Consider the following 24,019-nt stretch of genomic DNA (forward strand, 5'->3'; position numbering starts at 1 on the left):
AAGGCTAAGTTAGGAATGAACTGGATGGATAAAGCCGTACGCATAAACCGGATCGGTGGTGGGGTCATGCGAGGTGAATGGAGGAGGGTAGGTTACCTAAAAGAATAATGGGCTCTGTTCTGGAGGGTAAGAGGAGTAGAGGGAGACTAAGACGACGATGGTTAGACTCGGTTTCTAACGATTAAAAGATAAGAGGTATAGAGTTAAATGAGGCCACAGCACTAGTTGCAAATAGAGGCGCCGTATAGTAAATTCACAGAGGCTTGCAGACTGAACGCTGAAGGCATAACGGTCTATAATGATGAATGTGTGTGTGTGTGTGTGTATGTATGTACTAGCTGATGTACCCGTGCTTCGCTACGGAATTCTACATTGTATACAGAATTCTAGTTTAATTAGTGTACGCGTCGTGAGCAAGATTTGTATTAAATTTCATAGCTCTTAATGTTACCCTGGAAACGCGACGGGGAAGACATCAAACGGCTTTTCTCATATGAAGACTGGGTTAGGGAATTTTCATTGTAATGGTAGACCCACTTGCTTACCATCAGTCACAATCAGGTTGGGGAATTTTCATTATAATGGCAGGCACTCACTCTCCACCTGCCTTTTTACATCCTCAGAATGACTGTCTTAGTGGTTTTCCCACCTGAAATTAACATAGGTCATTACAATGACGTCAGTAGGAATGGCGCGATTAAACGCAATGATTTCATATGAAATACTCGATCAAATGAAGACCCGCACATTTTCTCACTTTTAACGAACAGAACTACGCTGCCGATCTAATAGTCCAAAGTTCCAGAGCTGGGAAGACCAAGCCGCAGACAACCGTGATCTGTGAACACTCTTTTTTTTTTTTTTTTTTGGCGGGGTGGGTTCGAATAGTGGAGATTCCCAGGACAAAAACTATGCCCTTGAACTAATCTGTTTCCTAGGAGTACCCGATGAATCGGAAAATCTCAATTCACTACACCTCCTCTCCACTGCTAATTTGGAATAAATGGAAGTAGGTTTTGATAAAAGTGAAGATGAAGAATCTTTTCTGAAAAAGTGCTCTTCTCAGGGTTGAAATTTGAGTTATTTAATGAATTGTGGTGCTGTAATTGGGAATAGGCCTAAATTGTAATTCTAGACCAGGTCACACTACTACTACTACTACTACTACTACTACTACTACTACTACTACTACGTAAGCCTCTGCCTTATGTGTGCACACTGCTCATTAAAAACAGAGTAGGGATCAAATAGCTGGACCAGATGAAATCCCTGCAGAGATTTTACAGGCCCTATGAGATAAAGCCAAAGGCCATCTATACAAGCGAATGAATTAATTGTGCATAACTGGGAGACTCCCAAGAGATTTTGAGCGAACTATCGTTAATATTACCCCCCTCCCCCATAAAAATGAGTAGAACACAGCTGTGTGAAGATAGAGGAATGTTGAGGCTCTCTCTCGCATGCCTCTAAAATCCCAACTCGAATTATGTAATACTGAATAGAGAGAAAGACAGATGATAATATTTCAGAAGAACAGTTTAGATTTAGGATGGGAAGAGGCACTCGCGAAGCCGTTCTTAGCCTGAGTCATTATCGAAAAATCTCTAGAAAAAGGCAGACTAATGGTAATCGCGTTCATTGATATAGTTAAATCCTTTGATGACGTAAACTGGAATGTGCTGTTTGATATCCTAAGAAAGCTGAAAATAGACTACCGGGACGGAAGAATACTCCAGCCACCTTTTACAAGAATCAAATACCATTGATAGGCAAACAAAGAGAGGAAGCAAAATTTGGAATGGGCTTAAGACAAGAATGGGGCTATCACCATTATTATTTAACATCTACATAGAAGAAGCCATAAAGGAATTTTTAGCTACTAACAATCATGGCATACATGTTAATGGCAAACTGTACTGTACCATACGATTTTTAAATGATGTAGCACTGATAACTATAATGAAAAGGATATGGAAAAGATACTAAGTCACATGATCGAAATGCTAAAAGAGAGGTGCGGCATGAGAATAAACAAAAAGAAGACCAAGACCTGTACAAATGATAATTACCAAAGTGCCAATGTGCTGATCGATCAACCAAAGGAACCTAGGAAGTCTGATCACATCTGACGAAAAATGTACGAGAGAAGTGAACGCTCGGATTGCATAGGCGAAGGGAGCTTTCTCAACTACTCTACTAACGTCTAAGACCATCGGTATGGAGGTACGAAAACACTTCGTGAAAAGTTTTGTATGGAGTGTTTTAAGCCGTGAGTCAGAAACATGGACTCTGCGAAAAGTGGAAGTACTGAAATTCAAGGCGTTCGAGATGTGGTCCTGGCGTCGACTCCTAAGAATACCTTGGAATGTAAAGTCACAAATATAAGGTTCTCAAAAGAGATAATGAGACACGCACCTTGGTTAAAACCTTAAACAGAAGAAGAAATACCGTACATTAATGTTCATAAAAACTCATAAAAACCAGAACACTTTGAAAGACTAGAGATAGGATGTTCATATTTACAGGACATGCGTATTAGTATGTTCTGAAGAAATGACGAGCATTTAAACTATGTCGGCCCTCAGGTTCAAGGTCCACATACATATCTCGGCGCACCACCACCGACTGCACCTCTCGTTGTCGCTATGAACCGAAGGTAATGGTTCAGTGTGACTTGAGCAGACGTGCAGGATGCCTCGCAGACGCATGAGAGAACGTGATGCATCCATCCGGAAAATTGCTGTTCGTGTGGGACGAAGTGGGACGAAGACCGTAGAACACAATGAGATGGGTCTGGTCGCACCACCCAGACCAACCCCTGAGAAGATCGACACCTTATCGGAATGGCGTTGCAGGACAGATTTGCGTCCTCCTCAGCTCTGGCGCAACAGTGAAATAGTGTAACACATTGTACACTATCAAGAGTACAGTCCGTCGCCGTTTATTACGGTCTGATTCTAGGGCGCGTCGTCCACTTCTTAGCCTACCGTTAACTAAGGTGCGTAAACATGCTTGACTGCAATGGTGTATGAAACGATATCACTGAGGACAGGAATAGCAGCAGATAGTGTTTTTGGACGAATCCAGGTTCTGTTTGTTTGAAAATGATGGCCGCATTTTGATTCGGCGTAGGCAGGGGGAGAGGCATCATATTGACTGTATTCGCACAAGACATACAGCGCCAACTCAAAGCCTTATGGTGTGGGGTGCTATTAGGTGCAACCTCAAATCACAGTTGGTGCATGTCCAGGGCACTGCGACCAGTTTGACCTACGTGAATGACATGCTGCGACCCGTAGCCATACCATTTCTGCACGACACCCCAGACTCCATATTTCATCAGGACAATGCGCGACCACATGTTGCTGCATGAACACGTGCCTTCTTGTTTTCACAGGATGTCAGACTGTTGTCCTGGCCCGCCCGATCACCGGACTTGTCGCCAATCGAAAATGTGTTGGATATGGTGAAACGACGGGTGCAGCACTGTGACCCAATGCCAACCACCAAAGATGAACTGTGGAACTAGGTGAATGCAGCATGAATGGCTATACCCCAGGACGTCATTCGCATCTTACACGCGTGGATGCCATCACGAACAAGTTATCAGTGCCCATGGAAGACCCGGTGCCTACTAGGCAACAGGACACATACTGAACCTAGGTGACTGAAATGCTAACCGTTTCTGCAGACCATACTAATGAACAGAGCCTGTGAATATGAACTTCCTATCTCTAGTCTTTCAAGTTGTTCTGTGTCTTATGAACGTGAGTGTAGCTTCGTATGCCACTTGCTTCGTCATTCTGACTAGTGCACTTCCCTGTTTGAATGAAAAATGGAAGGTAGAAGGGCCAGAGGAAGATCTGGAATGCAATTTATAGACAAAAAAAGACAAGCATACCTCTTGCCACTGGAAGCTGTTGGCCAAAGAACTGAAACGCTTGGAAGACATGTATTTTTTTTTTTTTTGCTAGGGGCTTTACGTCGCACCGACACAGATAGGTCTTATGGCGACGATGGGATAGGAAAGGCTTGGGAGTTGGAAGGAAGCGGCCGTGGCCTTAATTAAGGTACAGCCCCAGCATTTGCCTGGTGTGAAAATGGGAAACCACGGAAAACCATTTTCAGGGCTGCCGATAGTGGGATTCGAACCTACTATCTCCCGGATGCAAGCTCACAGCCGCGCGCCTCTACGCGCACGGCCAACTCGCCCGGTGACATGTATGTTACCCATAACCTTAGTGTTGAGGAGAACGAAGAAGTAGTCAACAGTGCAAAGAAAATAGGCTTTGATTTTGATTAAATGCAAGATCTGGACAAGAGTGTGCTATTTCCGATCAGCCAATCAGAAAAGTACTTCATCACTCATCGAAGGTGGCTGATGGCAATTCGGTTTTTAATAATCGATTCATTTCGAGTGCTATAGTAATCAGTTCAATCTAGCGATAACTCGTATGTGCTCGGAGGAGGCAGCCATCGTAGGTTATAATTACCGATGTTGTTTGCTAGTGCTGTGCATTGAAGAGTAAAGTTTTACCACCGGAATGTCGAATGTCAACCGTAAATGTGTATTTAATGCTGAACTAGAGGGCCTTCATCCTTCCATGAGGAAAGATTAATCAGACCAGGACATAACCTGTACTGAGCGAGTGGCTGTGCAGTTTAGATTACGTAGCTGTGGGCTTGCAATCGGGAGATTGTACGTTCGAAGCCCACTGACGGCAGCCCTGAAGGTGGTTTTCCGTGTTTTCCCATTTTCACATCAGTCAAATACTGAGGCTGTATATTAAGTAAGACTACGGTCGCTTCCATCTCACTCCTAGCCCTTTCCTATCACATCGTCGCCGCAAGATTTATCAGTGTTGATGCGACGTACCAAAAAAAAAAAAAAAAGTAGAACCGCATTCGCTGTACGAAATGCTGTGCATTATTTTCGGTAGCTATTGGAGGGAAAGAAGAGTTAATAGGGCACTTGAATGAAAAAGAAATAGATCTTGTATTTGGGAGATAGTGAGTTCGAACCCCACTGTCGGCAGCCTTGAAGATGGTTTTCTGTGGTTTCCCCATTTTCACACCAGGAAAATGCTGGGGCTGTACATTAATTAAAGACACGGGTGCTTCCTTCCCACTCCTGGTCCTTTCCTATCCGTTCGTCGCCATAAGACCTATCTGTGTCGATGCGACGTAAAGCGAATTGAATTGTCTGCGTCTAAAAATAAAGAAATAGAAAACATCAATAAAAGGCAATGTTGCAGCATCCAGCGCATCATTGACAATTTCCTTCTGGGAGTAAGACATTTGGTTCGAAGGAGAAATTGGCTGCTGCCGAAGGATGTGTCCCATTTCACACGTTGGAACACAATCCTTTTGGTTGACTGACTATACATCAAAACTTGTTTTGATACCCAACATTCGTGTGCAAGAACAAAATCGCCGGGCTGAGTGGCTCAGACGGTTGAGGCGCTGGCCTTCTGACCCCAACCTGGCAGGTTCGATCTTGGCTCAGTCCGGTGGTATTTGAAAGTGCTCAAATACGTCAGCCTTGTGTCGGTAGATTTACTGGCAAGTAAAAATATCTCCTGCGGGACAAAATTCCGGCACCTCGGCGTCTCCGAAAACCGAAAAAGTAGTTAGTTGAACGTAAAGCCAATAGCATTATTATTATTATTATTATTATTATTATTATTATTATAAGTCCGCCTCTGTGGTGTAGTGGTTAGCGTGATTAGCTGCCACCCCCGGAGGTCCGGGTTCGATTCCCGGCTCTGCCACGAAATTTGAAAAGTGGTACGAGGGCTGGAACGGGGTTCACTCAGCCTCGGGAGGTCAACTGAGTAGAGGTGGGTTCGATTCCCACCTCAGCCATCCTGGAAGTGGTTTTCCCACTTCTCCTCCAGGCGAATGCCGGGATGGTACCTAACTTAAGGCCACGGCCGCTTCCTTCCCTCTTCCTTGCCTATCCCATCCGATCTTCCCATCCCTCCACAAGGCCCCTGTTCAGCATAGCAGGTGAGGCCGCCTGGGCGAGGTACTGGTCATTCTCCCCAGTTGTATCCCACGACCACGAGTCTGAAACTCCAGGACACTGCCCTTGAGGCGGTAGAGGTGGGATCCCTCGCTGAGTCCGAGGGAAAAACCGAACCTGGAGGGTAAACAGTTGATGATGATTATTAGCAAGAACAAAATCGGTGGCCATAGTGACGAATGTAATCAACCCTTCCGCAATTTCAGAATTACGGAATGACTTAATTGAGGTGAGTTATGTTTCAGTAATCTATTCAGACTCTTTCAATCGCGAGGCTACTGAACTTTTTCCGCTTGTGCGTTACTTCCGTCCTGCTAGTTTTGTAAACGTGATTCTCGATTTTCAGACTAGTGTGGGGAAACTACTGATAATGTGTCTTCATACATACTTGAGATATTGGAAAACTTGCAGATAATACTGTAATTATTTTGGTGGAGCAGCAATGAAATGCAAAAACAGTGTATGTACCATTATTAAGAATTCCCTCAATAAACCACTTGTGGGCGTGGGTTGCGCAGCCCATATTGTAAACAATACTGTGCAGACTGCTGTTCAGTGCCTTCCAGTTTGCATTGAAAGTGTGTTGCGAAACATTTATGGGTATTTTTACATTTACGCAGTTCACGAAGCTGCTTCGCGTGGATTCTGTTACTTTGTGGAAGTTGAATAAACAAGATTACTCAGATACAGCAAAACCAGAGGGCTTTCATTGTTACGTGCAAAGGAGCGTGTGCTACCCAGGTTTGTCATATTTGCAGTCTCAAGAGAAGTGTTCTACTGCTATTAAATATTTTAATGGCAATCCCTTATCTGAATTGTGGCTACAATTTACATACAGTCGAGCGGTGTTTTTTTTTTTTTTTTTTTTGAAGATCAACGTACAAGAAGCCTCAACAGATGTGTAGAACTGAAACAAAAGCTCTGTAGTAGACGTAATGCTGCATTCTTAACTCTTTCGCTCCCAGCTTCCGTATATACGGACGTCGAAGGTAGGCCTATGTGCAAGAAGTCCCAACGTCCGTATATATGGACGTTTCGTAAATATTTTTTGAAAATATAATACGCTCTCAATATACGCGTAACATACACCAAATTAGTCGGGAAGAAATGATCTACTCATATCAACCATTTCAACAAATTTTAGTGTAGTATACAGTGCCGAAAGAAGCGAGCGAAATCTAGAAGGCATTGACCTTGTGTGCCAGTTGCCTACGTTGTTGGAGGGAAGTGAACGGTGTTGTTTGTAGTTCTTCAATTCTGTAGTTCAGAAATTTAGTGGTTTTGTTCATTTTTAAATGTTCTTTTAAGTGATGTGGGGTTGACCAGCCTTTTTTTTTGAAATTTTGTAGAAATGTGAAAAAAATAAAAATGTTCTGATTTGGTCAGTAGATTTTGGAAAATTATATATATTTTTGCGTAACTATTTACTTTTGCATTTAGTATTTTTTAGAGTATGTCTTTGCAAATAAAATATAAACAATATTCAGTTTGGACAATAAATAAGTGAAATATGCATATTTTAATAAAATATACTACAATAAAGAAAGAAAGAAAGAAAGAAAGAAAGAAAAAGGCCTGGGATTTCTTGCACATACCCTGTCAAAATGTCAGGGTTAACAAGGGTAGTTCAAACAAAATTGAAGTAATGTGCAGAAGAAGGGTTGGTTTCTATTACCCAAATTTGTATCATCCGACTCAACTTCTCCCGTGTATTTGGTGCAGTGGACTTCTACTGAAGTTTGTATCTTTGGGTTAGGTTTTATCTGTGATATATTGGAACGACATACTAAGTTCCTTAACTTCATATTCAGAACATTCCCAGCAACAAATATGTGACCGACGAGATTTCAAATGTCCAAGCATTAAAGAATAGAACACCGCTCGTACCAGGTTATACCTGAGATGGTTGGAAAACTTTAAATGTTTTGAAGAATTGTGTATTTTCTTCAAGAACATAGAATTGTAGAGTTCAATTTGTGCCTTCGTGTCATAAATGTGCCAAATGTGTGTGTGTTCTCTCTATTCTGGGAGAGTGATAATCTAGTGATGTTAGTCATTTTATCCAATGCTGAGACTATTAGGTAGTTTTTGATGATATATACACGGTCTTGGAAAAGGAACGGAGCAAAATTAAATAAATAAATACATACATTGGACTGAAGTGGATTAATATCAAACTCAGAAACGAAATCTTAAAAGTGTGTAGATCTTGCTGCTTCGATAGTAAAATAACCAGTAATGTTTGAATCAAGGACTTTAGATATTGACTCACTCTCAAGCTGTGAAGAAGATAAATTAGGTCACGTCAATCTTAAATATGCATGTCAGAAAGTAGTGTACTAAATTCTTTAGTATGGATTGTGGTGTTATTGAGGCGAACATGAACAACATTTGGTGCAGATAGGGATTGATTAAAAACTGTAGAAGTTCGTTGCTATGAAATAATGGTGGTGAACGGGAAGATATTCTATGGGAAGAGAGAACTATTAGTAGAAAAGTAAGCAGGGGAGTTTCCTCCTGGAAACTTCGTGACTTTTTTGAATGGAAGGGGAGGTTAAGACATGAATAATGTGTTGAAATGGTTTCTTATATATTAACTCAGAATAGAATGACATGGCAATCTGCAGCAAATCAGTCCGTGGAGTAATAGCCCATACAACACACCTACTCGCGTCTATGAAATGTTGAATGACAGAATTCTCATTTAAGTTCTTGGTCGTGCATTACTTCGTGTTGCTCTGAACTTCTGTCCACATTATTATATCCTTTTCGTTTGCGCATTCGAATCGGTACAGAATTCCTTATATTCAGAAAAAAATATATCGAATAAGTCTTACCTCTCGTCTTCGTCTTGCGAGTGTACCGTACTGAAGATGTCTGTAGTTTGTCTTACTCCTTCACCTATCGAATGGCCCGAATGCGCCGTGTCTCGTCGCGACGCCTGGCGTCTGCTGCTCCCCGCTCCGCTGGCTGTCCCTTCCCATTCCGTCTCGCAGTGTGCGAGTGCTTGCCGCACGCGGAGAAAGACTTGACCAACCGGTCTGTCCCCATCTCGCATTGCGAGTCATGTGAGCAAGGCACAACAGTCAGTCTTGTGTTGAGTGTGCGAGTGCTATTGTGTGTGCCAGCACCACCGACATGCCAAACAAATCCGAGGTACGCCTACTCTACTTAACTTCTGACTTGAACTTTGACGAGGGTGGGGAGGCATAGAAATCCGTTCTACTGATTATTCAGTAGGGAGAGTATACACCTGTCGCTGCAGTTGTTGGTCATCGTATTTATGTATTATTTCTTAGCTGTGCGTAGAAACCAACTAGTTATGAGCGCCTGTTGGAACGTGTCTTTGTAGAACTCACAACATATTAGTAAAGTCTGCTAAGGTTTAGGAAGTTGGGGGTCACAGAGATCTTGATAGGTCTGTTATGCTTGTAAAACTTATGTGAAATAGATGGGAAATGTGACTTGGGACTTAATGTAACTAATTGTCTATTGCTTTCTTCGAGTTTGTAAGGAACTAGGAAGATTTACTGAGAATGTCTGTGCAAAGTCGGCGTGAGATGGTTTCATCAGTCAGTGCTTAAAGGGTTCGCTTATTCATCATTTTAACAATGTATATGGATCTTCTGCATAGGCCCGTTTCGAAATTGCTGTCACTTGAGTTTTTCACTGAGGAATATATATATCGCGGTTATCATCCACGTGTGTTTTGTGAGATAACCTTTTGTTATTGTATTAATGTGTGCACACTAATAATAATAATAATAATAATAATAATAATAATAATAATAATAATTCTATGGCCTCGGCTACTATGTGCTAGCATTTTGAATTGGCGCTATTTAGGCTGCCTTCATGTCAGTTTCGACATTCCATTTTACTCTTGTCAGATGGCAGAAAAATGTATCTCTTTTGGGCGATCTATGACTGAATTCTAATTTTGTCTGGTAAACTCTAAATGTATCACCAGAGATCTTTTACATGCAATCTTCGTACAACAGAGAGTACCGAATGGACTTTTTTCCGCCCTTCAAAAATCCGGCTACCTCTGCCGGGCTTGAACCTACGATCTTACGAACTGGAAGCCGACACGCACGCACCTATCCACGGAGGAAGATATTAAGTTTGGTTGCCTGTGACGACAGTGTTTGTAATGAATAAGGTTTCTAGGATTTCAAAAGTAACCATCACAGCAATGTCTCTAGTGCACTTGAAAATACTAGGGAAAATGCTAGCTATCGCCGTGATTTCAAGCTGAACCAATCGACTGAGTCCTCTCATGGTTATAGAAGGTGATTGGTACAGTATTTAATGTTGACCTAATTCTTTAATTCTGTTACAGATAGTTGTTAGTTTACACGCACTTAACCATGAATTAGAGTGATGATAGAAAGTGTATTCCACTGTTATGATCCTTATTGAGTCGGGCTTCTTGGCTGATTGGTCAGCATTATGATTTTCGATTCAGAGGGTCTCCGGTTCGTTTTCCATCGAAACGAGAATTTTACCAGGGTTTGAATAATTCCTCTGGCAGGATGTTTATGTTCGTCTTAATATATATCTCTATTTACGTATAGTCGCCGGCCCCGTGGTGTAGGGGAAGCGTGCCTGCCTCTTACCCGGAGGCCCCGGGTTCGATTCCCGGCCAGGTCAGGGATTTTTACCTGGACCTGAGGGCTGGTTCGAGGTCCACTCAGCCTACGTGATTGGAATTGAGGAGCTATCTGACGGTGAGATGGCGGCCCCGGTCTAGAAAGCCAAGAATAACGGCCGAGAGGATTCGTTGTGCTGACCACACGACACCTCGTAATCTGCAGGCCTTCGGGCTGAGCAGCGGTCGCTTGGTAGGCCAAGGCCCTTCAAGGGCTGTACCATGGGGTTTGGTTTGGTATTTACGTATAGTCGCTCAAAAAAAGGAGTGCATGTTATTGTATGTTCTTAGCATTTGCTATTTTATCAGACTTTCAAAATATAATTCACCTTGCATGTACAGTAGATACAGACCCTGTGAATACTCACAACAGAAGATGGTTTCCATTTTCACACCAGGAAAATGCTCGGGCTGTACCTTCATTAAGGCCATGGCCGCTTCCTTCACACTCCTAGGCCTTTCCCATCCCATCGCCACCATAAGACCTACCTGTGTTGGTGTGACGTAAAACAAATTGTAAAAAAAAAAAAATACAACAAACATATCTGTAGGTTCTATTGTTTCTGAGAAAAGTGTAATTGCGAGGAACTGTTTTGCGCTCATTGTTTTTTTTGTGGGGGGGGGGGGCGACTGTACAACACATCGCACTACGAATACTATAGAACACGCAATAGCAAATACATCCCTACGCATACTGTTGGCGTTCGGAAACTGGGTTTAATCCACATGTAGTGCTAACCTTAAGTAAATGAAGAAAAGCCAAGAGGAAGAAAAAATGACCCTCGTTGTCTGTTGTTTCTCCAGTTCGGTTTTTTTTTTACAAGTTTCTTTTACGTCGCACCGACACAGACAGGTCTTATGGCGACGATGGGACAGGAAACGGCTCGGAGTGGGAAGGAAGCGGCCGTGGCCTTTATTAAGGTGCGAAAATGGGAAACTACGGAAAACCATCTTCAGGGCTGTCAACAGTGGGGTTCGAACCCACTATCTCCCGAATACTGGATACTGGCCGCACTTAAGCGACTGCAGCTATCGAGCTCGGTCAGTTCGGTTCTAAGGTGACCCTTGTTGTCTGTGGTTTCTCTAGTTCAGCTCTAGGCAGATAGCGTGCTGGCGCCTTTCTCGTCAGCTACAGCCTTCCTTCGTACAAGGATTGCATCTGCATAGGTTGAGAGGTCGCATGCACGCTCAAAAAAAAAAAAAAAAAAGAAAGATTCTGATAGTCTCAATGTCCATTTTTCATAAAATGCAGCAGCGCTTTTGTTTTCGGTAAACGATTGTTATTGATAATTGAAATGTACTAAATTAGATTTCGTGGGAAGCTTGTGCAACATAATTACGCTGTTATTACTCGTTCAACTGTTTTACTGAAATGATTAAAAACAGTTATGACACTTCAATGATCTGATCTGAAGATTTTAAATTGTGGATTATAGAATGTATGACCACGATTAGTACAGTTTCGTGACTTTTTTTTTTTTTTTCGCTTGTGATTTAATGTCGCACTAGCGCGTATAATGTTTTCGGCTACGTAATGTTGAGAAAATGCTGGGATTAAGAGCGTAGCGGTTATGGGCCTAGTGTAAAAATGGGAATCCGCTGAAAACCATTCAGTGTAGCAGACGGTGTGCTTCGAACCCACATTCTTCCGAATGCAAACTCGCTGTTACGTGACGCGAACCACGTAAGCAACTTATTTGATACAGCACATTATTATGGAAGCGTTTTGTGTCTCAATTTGGTGTCTTGATTACATCCGTTTTAACAGCATCGTCTCGAATAATTATTCTTACTTATACCACTTATTTCGCAGCTGGGGTCATGAGTGAAAATATTGTGTGTCATAGCATCATTTTGCCGTTCATAATATCAGTTTAAAAACTAAGTGAAAATAACCACTATCTGGACTCATAATGATACTCATTAATAATAACCTACTCATAATTAATAATAATCGTAACACCCCTCACTCTTATTCAGTCATTAATGTACACATTCAGTGGTGTTGCCCGAGTGGATAGCTAGATACATAAAGCCTTTATTTTCTGTGGTGAAGTTAGGGCTCCTGGCCCTTTCTTACACTTAACCACACACACATATTATTACTTGTTAATACAATGACACTGATAAACTTAAAATACCAAGAACTACAAATAACACTAATGTTGAAGACAAAAGTATAAATATATACACACAAAGAAGAAAGAAAGAAAGAAAAAAGGAACTGCACAGATTTGAAAAAATTTCCATTTCAATACACAACGAAAGAAATACGAAAGTAAAAATACTAGTAAACTTAGTAAAAATATTAACTGAAATTTACACTAATTGTAATTTTACAATACTAGATCTAAGTTAAATACTGTAATTACTGCTAGCTATGTTTACTTCTAATTGGTAAATACAGTACGGATGTTTTAAATTTAATTCAGTTATCATTTTAACACAATTTTTTATTTAATTGTACAATAATCTCATAACATTAGTTTCACACACAATCACTCGCTCTACCCGTACAGGTTACCTTGCTGGAAGCACATAACGAGGAACTGCTGGTAAGAGGATTAAAATATACTTTTTATGCAGCATCCTTGATGTCTTTGAGAAGAGCATTCCACCATCCCGAAGCGGTGATAGTAAATTATCATGGTATGTGGTTGTTCGGTGGACAGGTATTTCTAGGAGGGACACTGAGCGAGTATCATGGAAATGTAAAGAACCAAGGTGACGAAAATTTCTGAAAAGATAAGCAAGGATGTCTTCCGAAAATACCTAGTACACAAGAGTATTTGAATGTAGTTTACGCCCGTCGTCTAGTCGTTACCAAGATAATTGTTTATAAGTAGGGAGAAACTCGAGCGGCGTCATACCGTAAATCCATAGCGTACTGAAGGCAAGCATTTTGAGTGCGTTGTAGTTTCAAGCTTAATTCATTTGTTATATCCGCAAAAATTACATCACAATAGTCAGGAATGGGAAATAATAATAAAAAATAAAAAAATAAAAATTACTGAACAAGTTGAACCGTTTTAAGGGGTGCAAGCCACAATACACCTTTTTACAGATATATCTTAACTTGCGCTGACCAGTTTAGAGTTTCCGTTATAATAACTCCAAGGTCAGAAACTGATTCATAATAAGGTATAACAGTATTATTTAAAATTATGGGAGGAATGCAATTTTGTTTTTAAATGTGAAGATTATTTGATGTACCGATGATAATGGCTTGCATTTTGTGGGGTTTTAATTTAAGCTTGTTTTAAATTGCATAGCCATTAATTAGCTCAAGGTCAGCATTTGCATTACATATTGTTGTTTTATATTATTGATTCTAGTGTGGTAATACATTTGCAGATCATCAGCATAAAGATGGTACTTGCAGTGCGTAATTGAACTGGTGATATTTGTATATAAAATGAACAGGAGAGGGCGCAGGACTGACCCTTGTGGGACACCAATATTTTTTGTTCATCACGTTGATTTTTTATTATTATTATTTGCAACCACACACTGCCGGCGATTTGTGAGGTAAGAATATAAACATTCCAGAACTTTCTGGCTAAAGTTTAAGGACTGTAATTTGGAACGAAGCAACCTTGGATCGACAGTATCAAATGCGCTACTGAAATCTCAAAGGGTAAGTATTGTCACTCGTTTGTTGCATATCTAATGTCATCTGTCACGTTTGGTAAGTGATTGGTAAGTGTCGAGTAAAGCATATGTATGTAGTACGTAAAGATCTTCTCGTGTACCAGGCGTTCCAGCACTTTGGACAGGGGTGGTAGGATAGAAACTGGTCGGTAATCTGAAGGAATACTGGGTGCATCCTTTTTCGGGATTGGGATGATGAGAGCATCCTTCCACACCGTATACTCCGCACTACTTCACTTCTAAATTGACGTTTTGGCCGATTTTGGCTCTGTCTTGTGGCTATGCGCTGAAACAAAGACATCTGACCAATCGCAAGCTGCCATTTATATCGACTTATATCGGCAAAGTGCCATCTCGAAAGCTAGTTGCCAACTCTACTATTTACATTCACCACGTGGTTTACCTATCTCGCTCAGCGTGTATGGTATTCATTACGGTTCGCGATCTTTTGCATTTTTCTTCAGTAATTAGTGTTTTTCATATTAGTCTTTTATCTCTCTAGTTCAGTACAGTATAGCGTAGTTTACAGTTTAGCATAGCATAAGTTAGTACAATACAGGTTTAATATTTCAGTACCGAGCTCGATAGCTGTATTCGCTTAAGTGCGGCCAGTATCCAGTATTCGGGAGATAGTAGGTTCGAACCCCACTGTCGGCAGCCCTGAAAATGGTTTTCCGTGGTTTCCCATTTTCACACCAGGCAAATGCTGGGGCTGTACCTTAATTAAGGCCACGGCCGCTTCCTTCCCACTCCTAGCCCTTCCCGGTCCCATCGTCGCCATAAGACCTATCTGTGTCGGTGCGACGTAAAGCAGCTAGCAAAAAAAAAAAAAAATATATATTTCAGTGTATAAAAATAGCTGTAGTTTTATTTTCGCCCGTGTATTGGTTGGTGTACTAAGCGGTTTACTATTCCCGAGGTGGAAAACCTCTTAGCCGAAGCCGTGGCGAATGTCAGTGCCGATGAATGGAGGAAAGTTGTGCGCGATACACCAACAATAATACGCGAGGCGTGGAAAAATGAAGGTGTAGTGGAGAATTGCATTGAAAGTTTAATAATATCTTTTGGAGCTGGTAGTGACAGTGAATCATGGTTGGAGGTTTCCAGTGACTCTTGAGATCAGTGAAGTGTTCCCTTTGTAGCCCATAACCTCCTTCCTGTGCCAGCCATTAGCGGTGAGTGATGTTTTTTCCTCATTCTTATTTATTCTTAATAATATATTCTCTTTTTAGTATCGGATGTTGTTAGTAAGTTTAGTTCTGTGAATTTGTTTTCTCGTCGCCGTAAGACCTATCTGTGTCGGTGCGACGTAAAGCCCCTAGCAAAAAAAAAAAAAAATGTTTTCAATCAAGGTTCATTAGCTTTTTTGAGATCGGTATTGCATTTTAAAATGGCTGTTTGCCGCCGTTGTATTGCATCAGCTGTTCTCGCGGCAGTAGCATGCTGGCAACAGAGGAAAGGCGATGCTCATGTGTTTTGCGAAACGTCAATTTAGAAGTAAAGCCGTGCGGAGTATAGATTCTTAACATACAATAGGCCTATGCTCAAGATTTCGGCTTGTAAAATTAAATGAGATATTTGCCCGATTGAAGGCTTTCTTCTTTCGCTGCTCTCCCCACATCATGGTGTGATTACGGGTGCGAACTGTACAATACGTATGGACTTGACCAGACTTTTACGACACCAGCCCGTAGGGCTGATATGTGTCTTTGGTGGTTGGTAGTGGGGTTGCCGTGGGTAAATGAAGATATATATAAACAATGACAAAACCCCACTCCCCCCGCCAGGGGAATTAACCAAACGTAACTTAAATCCCCGGCCTGGTCGGGAATCGAAATCGGGGCCTCCGAACCGAAGGCCCTGGAGCTGGACTCCCGACAACTCTCTTTGTTGCAAAACGTTTGCGTAGTCTAGGTTGCCTTGACTAAAATGGTTCATCCTATAGACCTAATGGTTGGGAAACCGGTACTTCGGCAGAGGCACACAAGGTGTTATGGTAGTGTCTGTTCAAAAGACTTGTTAACAGCAGCCGAGGCTTTGAATCAACAACTGTATATTGAGACGAAGGAAAATAAATCACGTTATATTACTCCTGGATATACTTGATTACTAATTGGTCACTATGGTACCTTGTAAACTAAAAAACCAAACCCCTTCGCACTACAGCCCTTGAAACGCCTTGGCCTGCCAAGCGACCGCCTGCAGATTGCGAGGTGTCGTGTGGTCAGCATGACGATTCCTCTCGGCCGTTATTCTTGGCTTTCGAGACCGGGGCCGCTATCTCACCGTCAATAGCTCCTCAATTCTAATCACGTAGGCTGAGTGGACCTCGAACCAGCCCTCAGGTCCAGGTAAAAATCCCTGTCCTGGCCGGGAATCGAACCCGGGGCCTCCGGGTAAGAGGCAGGCACGCTACCCCTACACCACGGGGCCGGCCTTGTAAACTAAAACCAGAGTTTTATTTAATTAATTAATTAATTAATTAACTTAAAATGGCCAAGAACAGAACGCAACATTGGCCTATTATGAAGCAGATCTGAGAATAAACTTACAAAAGATGTTGCTTATAAATTACGGTAACGCAAATTGAATGTTGTAAAGGCGTTCTCGTTTCTGTTCATTAATTATTAATATTGTAATAAAAATACAGTACCAATATATTGCAAATTGCTGATATACTGTAGATGGGCGGTTGGGAAAAGATTAATATCCGACAGAGGGCACGTATCTTGGTACATCAATTTAAATTTAGTGATTTACATTACAGTATGTCTAGGGGCTGCCTGGCCGAGGCGGTAAAGGCGTGTTTGGTTCGCTCGGCAGGACGTGGGTTCGATTCCCCGTCAGGAAGTCGAAAAATGTAAGAAACGAGATTTCCACTTCCGGAGGTGCACATGATCTTGAGATTCACTCAGTCCACGCCACCAGGTTAATTCCTGGGGATAAAGGCGGCCGGCCACCCCTCCAACGGGCTTCGTGGTATGTACGGAGATGATTTTTTTTTACAAAAATTAGAATTTGTCTACATACTGTAAATATCCTTCGCTACTAGAAACGGTGTCGAGGAGAAAAATGTAAGAAACGAGATTTCCACTTCCGAAGGTGCACATGATCTTGAGATTCACTCAGCCCACGCCACCAGGTTAATTCCTGGGGATAAAGGCGGCCGGCCACCCCTCCAACGGGCTTCGTGGCATGTACGGAGATGATTTTGCTTTACAAAAATTAGAATTTGTCTACATACTGTAAATATCCTTCGCTACTAGAAACGGTGTCGAGGATAAGCTATTTGCTTGTTGTTACCCTTATTACCGAACGCCGTGGCACCATGTGTAATGTATGCTGGTTTCTGTCATATTTCGTATGCTGTGATATCACACCGGATGTTTGTCTTACTCAAAGATTGTTGGTTAAAATCTATAATCTTAAAAATTTACCCTTAGACATAAAAAGGCTTTAGTTGGTGACTTATATTAAAAAGGTCGTTATCGAAGGTAAAGACGACGATGTAGCCACCCTAGGGACACGAACTTCTCCGAAGAACATGGATATCGGGTTCGAGTGCTGAGGGATGTCATATTATGTGCTCTTTCGCATTATCCTTTTTTATCCTTTTTGCCTGATCTACCCATCTTCCGGCTATATCTTCTCTTTAATCTTCTGTGCCGAAGAATACGTGAGTTCTCATGTCTTCAAGGAGAGACACATTTACAAAACCACAACTTTTCATAATTCGTTAGGATTTCGTATTTCTTCAAAAGCAGATAACTGTAGTCTATATGCCTGTCATGCTCCGCGACTGAAAACGTACGCTGGTCTTGACAGTTCAAATCTCATTCCATATGACTGCAGTGTCCACTAGAGACCCATCAAGTCCTTATTATTTTGTGTTATTCCTTATTCTTCATACTGATTCCTGATCTACAATTTTGGTGAAGAGGATACTGTGAGTAAACGTTATTTTTCTTTCTGCCAAATATTGTGTCATTTGGAAGTGTATGTGTTGAAAATTGATCAATGGTTGTGCTAAGTAATATAAGCAGTGTATACCTCTGTTATTGTTAAGACTGGGGGTTACCCGAATTTTGTTACTTATTCATCACACTACTAAAATCTCAGATTTTCCGTAACATTTTCTACTTCGATGCATTTTTAATCCAAATTCCTCATCTGCTGAGTCGTAAGCACATCAGTTATGACTGGTAAGAAATAGGCTTATTGGCAAAAACAAAATACGTTAACTTGCACTACAATGCCATAGATTAAAATTAATAATATTCCCGATCGAGAAAGCAGAGCAATACGGCTTAAAATGTCGTCACATTGACCACATGCCACTCAAATATATATATGTCTGCAGGCCAGCTGACTGGGTCTTAGCAGGTCAAGATCCTTCACGAGCTGGATAATTCATGCTACTTAGGTCTAACAAAGTAAGTATCCTGCATTAAAACCTGAGTTATTACTACTGAAATCGCGATGAGTATCACCTACGTATTAACTAAACGTGATCAGTAAGGCGATGCCTCGTGATGTTTATAGATCTTCATTGAGGTAATCACATAAATATGATAGTAAATAAAGGGTACGGATCTCTGCACATGGTTATGAGGGTATTTAGGGGTTGTAGTAAGGATGTAAAGGAGAGGGCATATAAGTCTCTGGTAAGACCCCAGCTAGATTGTGGCTCCAGTGTATGGGACCCTCACCAGGATTACTTGATTCAAGAACTGGAAAAATTCCAAAGAAAAGCAGTTTGATGTGTTCTAGGTGATTTCCGACAAAAGAGTAGCGTTACAAAAATGTTGCAAAGTTTGGGCTGGGAAGACTTGGGAGAAAGGAGACGGGCTGCTCGACTAAGTAGTATATTCCGAGCTGTCAGTGGAGATATGTCTTAGAATGACATCAGTAGACGAATAAGTTTGAGTGGTGTCTTTAAAAGTAGGAAAGATCACAATATGAAGATAAAGTTGGAATTCAAGGGGACAAATTGGGGCAAATATTCGTTTATAGGAAAAGGAGTTGGGATTGGAATAACTTACCAAGGGAGATGTTCAATAAATTTCCAATTTCTCTGCAATCATTTAAGAAAAGGCTAGGAAAACAACAGATAGGGAATCTGCCACCTGGGCGACTGCCCTAAATGCAGATTAGTAGTGGCTGATTGATAGTCGCCGAGAGTAGGGTATTGTGCATATTATATATCTACTATATTTTTCTTTCTTACTTTTTCATCTTGTGCAGTGGCTTGGTAGATAACCCGTGATAAGTCAGGCTGTTATAGAAAATGTAAGCGATGTTGAAAACATCACTGTTGTATTTTGTTCCAAACAGCATTAAAGTATCCTTGTAAACATAACCTTCGTAATTACGGTTGGAATACAGAGTTCTAGTGGTCTAGGGTTAACCAGCCTATCTCTTTCGCGGAGGCCTGGGATTCGATTCCCGGCCACATCAGGGATATTTCACCTGATCTGAGGGCTGGTTCGAAGTCCACTGACGGTGAGATAAGGCTTCGGTCTAGAAAGCCAAGAATAATGCCGGAGGGGATTTGTCGTCCTGTCTCGCGTTTTAGGCTTTTGCGTTGTCCTCACGCGGGGGGAGGGTTGGAAGTTGTTAACGTTGAGTACGGAATTTCGAGCCAAATATAAAATTGCTCTTACTTTTGCAAAGATTGTTGTCCAATATTCCTCTCGAGTGTCTCTTGGTCAGATGTTATTTTCTCCGGCTATGGCGGTATCAGAGGAGTAGGCTACTGTAAGCTGCCCGTACCTGAGTACGCCTTCATTATTAGGACTTTTTTTTTTTTGCTAGGGGCTTTACGTCGCACCGACACAGATAGGTCTTATGGCGACGTTGGGATAGGAAAGGCCTAGGAGTTGGAAGGAAGCGGCCGTGGCCTTAATTAAGGTACAGCCCCAGTATTTGCCTGGTGTGAAAATGGGAAACCACGGAAAACCATCTTCAGGGCTGCCGATAGTGGGATTCGAACCTACTATCTCCCGGATGCAAGCTCACAGCCGCGCGCCTCTACGCGCACGGCCAAGTCGCCCGGTCATTATTAGGACTGATCATCCCAACTTAAGAGGATGGTTGCCTAGTTGTACTTCCTCTTAAAACAATAATCACCACCACCACCACCATCATCCAACTATAAGGCTTAAAATTACAGATCTGTCAATGTTTATCCGTCGCGTGGTTGACCGTGGGGAACCTCCGCTTTCTGTGTAGACTGGAAGCTAAGTGTGATGTGTAACCAAATTTGCTATTCAGTATAGCACGTATATTATTGCATAAATGAGATTCGAAAAGTCGTAGGATAACTAATGCTGTGCTGTCCTCCTCATTCAACAGGCGACTGTTGCCTCTCAGTCGTCTTTGCGTTTTTATTGGCTAGCTCTTTGCGCTCCTGTGATCGTCCAAAGGCGCAATTACTGTCAGTGTTCGTGATTACATGAAAGTGTTATTAACTCCCAGACGAGGCTTGAAAAATGTTCAAAAAGCTGAGAGCTTGCGTGGGAGCTTTACTCTTTTCGCATTTTAATACTACACCCACATGCTCAGAGAAGTCGCCTTTCTACATATACGTGGGGTTTGAAGGGAGGAAGTTGTAAAGTTATGTTTAATTATTTAATTTAATTATGTACAATTGCACCATTTCAAAGCAAATCACTTGAAATATATACGTAGGTAGAGTCATAAGTCATGGCAACTATTTTTTTCCCTCGCGAACAAGAGACAACACGGAAAATCCAAGATATGCATTTGGAAACATACGGTATGTACTTGCGTATGATGCCACTAGATGGTGTATGTGAACAACAGTGTGGGTCTACGCATGCCCTCAAGTTCAGTGTGTGAATGAGAGCGTCACAAAATGGAAGTCAACAAGCAGGAGCAACGATCGTATATTAAAATAGCAGTTTGCGGCAGAAATGCACGCCAATGCCATGCAGAGCTGCGCAAGCATTTAGGTGTGCATGCCATGCCCTATAGAACAGTGGCGAGGTGGGTGGAGACGTTCAAACGGGGTAGAGTATCAACTGCCGATTTGCCTCGCCCAGGCCGTCCAATGTCCATGGACAAAAATGTACGGAGTAGATTATTTCGAGGGTGTGTAACCAGTGGAGACCTGTCCTTTGTACGTAGTCTTGTATATTTGCTGTCTATACCATAATAAAACAATGTTTACCATGGCCTGTGTTCTGTCACTTTCCTACGAAAATCTCTTGAAGTCAGAATTTGTCTTCAGGCACTATGCATAAGTACATGCCCTATATTTCCAAATGCATATATTAGATTTTCCGTGTTGTCTCCTGTTTGCGAGAAGAAAAAAAGTTGCCATGACTTATGACTCGACCCTCGTGTGTGTGTGTGTGTGTGTGTGTGTATATATACTAGCTGATGTACCCGTACTTCGCTACGGGATTCTACAATGTATACATAATTCCGCGTTAGGTAGTATACACGTTGTGAGCAAGACTGTATTAAATTGTATAGCTCTTAACGTTACCCTAGAAACGCGACGGGGAAATCACCAAACGTCTTTTCCATGTGAAGATTGGGTTAGGGAATTTTCATTGTAATGGTAGGCCCGCTTGCCTACTATCAGTCACAATCAGGTTGGGGAATTTCATTATAATGGCAGACACTCACTCCCCACCTGCATGTTTACATCCTCAGAAAGAATGTCTTAGTGGTTCTCCCAACTGAAATGGACATAGGTCATTACGTCATTACAATGACGTCGGTAGGAATGGCGCGAGTAAAAGCAATGCCTTCATATGAAATACTCGATCAAATTAAAAACCACACATTTTCTCACTTTTAACGAACAGTACTACGCTGCTGATTTAAGTCCAAAGTTCCAGAGCAGGAATGACCAGGCCGCAGACAGCCGTGATCCGTGAACACTCTTCGTCTTTTTTCGGGGGGGGGGGTCGAATAGTGGAGAGTCCCAGGGTAACTATGCCCTTTTACTAATCGGTTTCCTGTGAGTACCCGATGAGTCGGAAAATCTCAATTCACTACACTGGCGGCGGAAAAATCTGACTTGGGGGCAAATTTTTCCTCCAGGCCAGAGGAGAAACGCCCTCTTCACTGCTAATTTGGAATAAAATGAATGTAGAATTTAATAAAAGTTAAGAGGAAGAAGCTCTTCTTAAGAAACGGCTCTTTCAGGGTTGAATTTTGAGTTATTTAGTGAATTGTGGTGCTGTCATTTGGAATAGACCTAAATTGTAATTATAGACCAGGTCATACTACTACTACTACTACTACTACTACTACTACTACTACTAAGTGAGCCCCTGCCTTAAGTGTGCACACTGCTCATTCAAAACAGTGTGTCAGGGTAGGGATCGAATAGCTGGAATACTATGATGAACCAGTGTGTTACATACCAGCAGTACCAGAAAATGTATGAACCAGAGGAATGTCATGCTAAAGAAGGAAGTTTTCTAACTCCCAAGCTATTTCACGCCAATATTCAGTAAGGCTTTTATACTCGGTACGCAGCACTAATCCCATCTATCGGAGTTGAGCGGCAATATAAGAGACAAAGAACATCACAACAAACAATGGTCAGAGTAATGTTATTGTTGATCAATGTTATGCGCTTTCGATGTTGTAGGCCGTCACATTTAGTTTCCTCCGACTCTGAAATACTACTCGTATCATAGTCGGTACGGCAAAAGTGAATAAAACATAAATGATCGGAAATTGTATTTTCTATAACTTTTGTTATGTAGGACTTTTCGATGGGACCAATAAAATAGGTATTTAAAAATTAAATTTTAGACGCTTTCCCCTAAACTACAATTTTATCCAGGATGAATAAAATTGTTTATAACTTAGACTGTAGTTTCTTATTCCCCGACTCTATATACCGATTTTCATTAAATTCTGTTAACCCGTTTTCTCGTGGCTCGGCGTTGATATGGACTTAGCAACAAAAATACAAATTCATAAATATCTGTGCTATCATAGCCGGTACGGTAACAATGTATGACATAAATAATCGGAAATTTAATTCGATATAACTTAAGTTATGCTATATTTATTGATACGACCACTTATAATATAAATATTTGAGAGTAAAATTTCAGGCCTTCCCCTAAACTACCATTTCACTCAGCATGAATAAAATGATTTATAGCCTAGATTGTAGCGGCACATCCCCCGACTTCACATACCGATTTTCATTAAATTCTCTTCAGCCGTTTTCTCGTGATGCGTGTACATACATACATACATACAGACAGACAGACAGACAGACAGACAGACAGACAAACAGAAATTACCCAAAATTTTTGTTACTGTGGACATAACCGATACAGAAATACCATTCTTTTTCATTTCTGTACATTGCTTAGAATTTTAAAAGAATTGTATTTGTATCAGTCGTGTCCACAATAACGAGGAAATGCACTTTTCAATTTTCCGTCATTTATGTATGTACGTAGTCTATGTATGAGCATCACGAGAAAATGGCTGAAGGGAATTTAATGAAAATCGGTATGTATAGTCGAGGGATGAGGCACTACAATACTAATTTAATAAGTTTATTCACGCTGATTGAAATGGTAGTTTAGGGGAATGCCTAAAGTTTTATTCTCAAATATCTATGTTATTAGTGGTCCTATCGATAAATACTGCATAACTAAAGTTATACAGAATTAAATTTTCGATCA

General features: G+C 41.4%; 1 protein-coding gene across 1 annotated transcript in view; it reads left to right on the plus strand.

The window, feature by feature from the left end:
* Positions 1-8,922: 8,922 nt before the first annotated feature.
* Positions 8,923-24,019, plus strand: part of Pka-R1 (protein kinase, cAMP-dependent, regulatory subunit type 1) — a 412,780-nt gene continuing 397,683 nt past the window's right edge. The window contains exon 1 of the mRNA XM_067135499.2: positions 8,923-9,181. Within this exon, the coding sequence (XP_066991600.1) occupies positions 9,164-9,181 (18 nt within the window). The 5' untranslated portion in view covers positions 8,923-9,163. The remainder of the gene's footprint in view (positions 9,182-24,019) is intronic.

This window comes from Anabrus simplex, chromosome 1, assembly GCF_040414725.1.
Source record: "Anabrus simplex isolate iqAnaSimp1 chromosome 1, ASM4041472v1, whole genome shotgun sequence".
In the NCBI taxonomy this organism is placed as follows: Eukaryota; Metazoa; Arthropoda; class Insecta; order Orthoptera; family Tettigoniidae; genus Anabrus; species Anabrus simplex.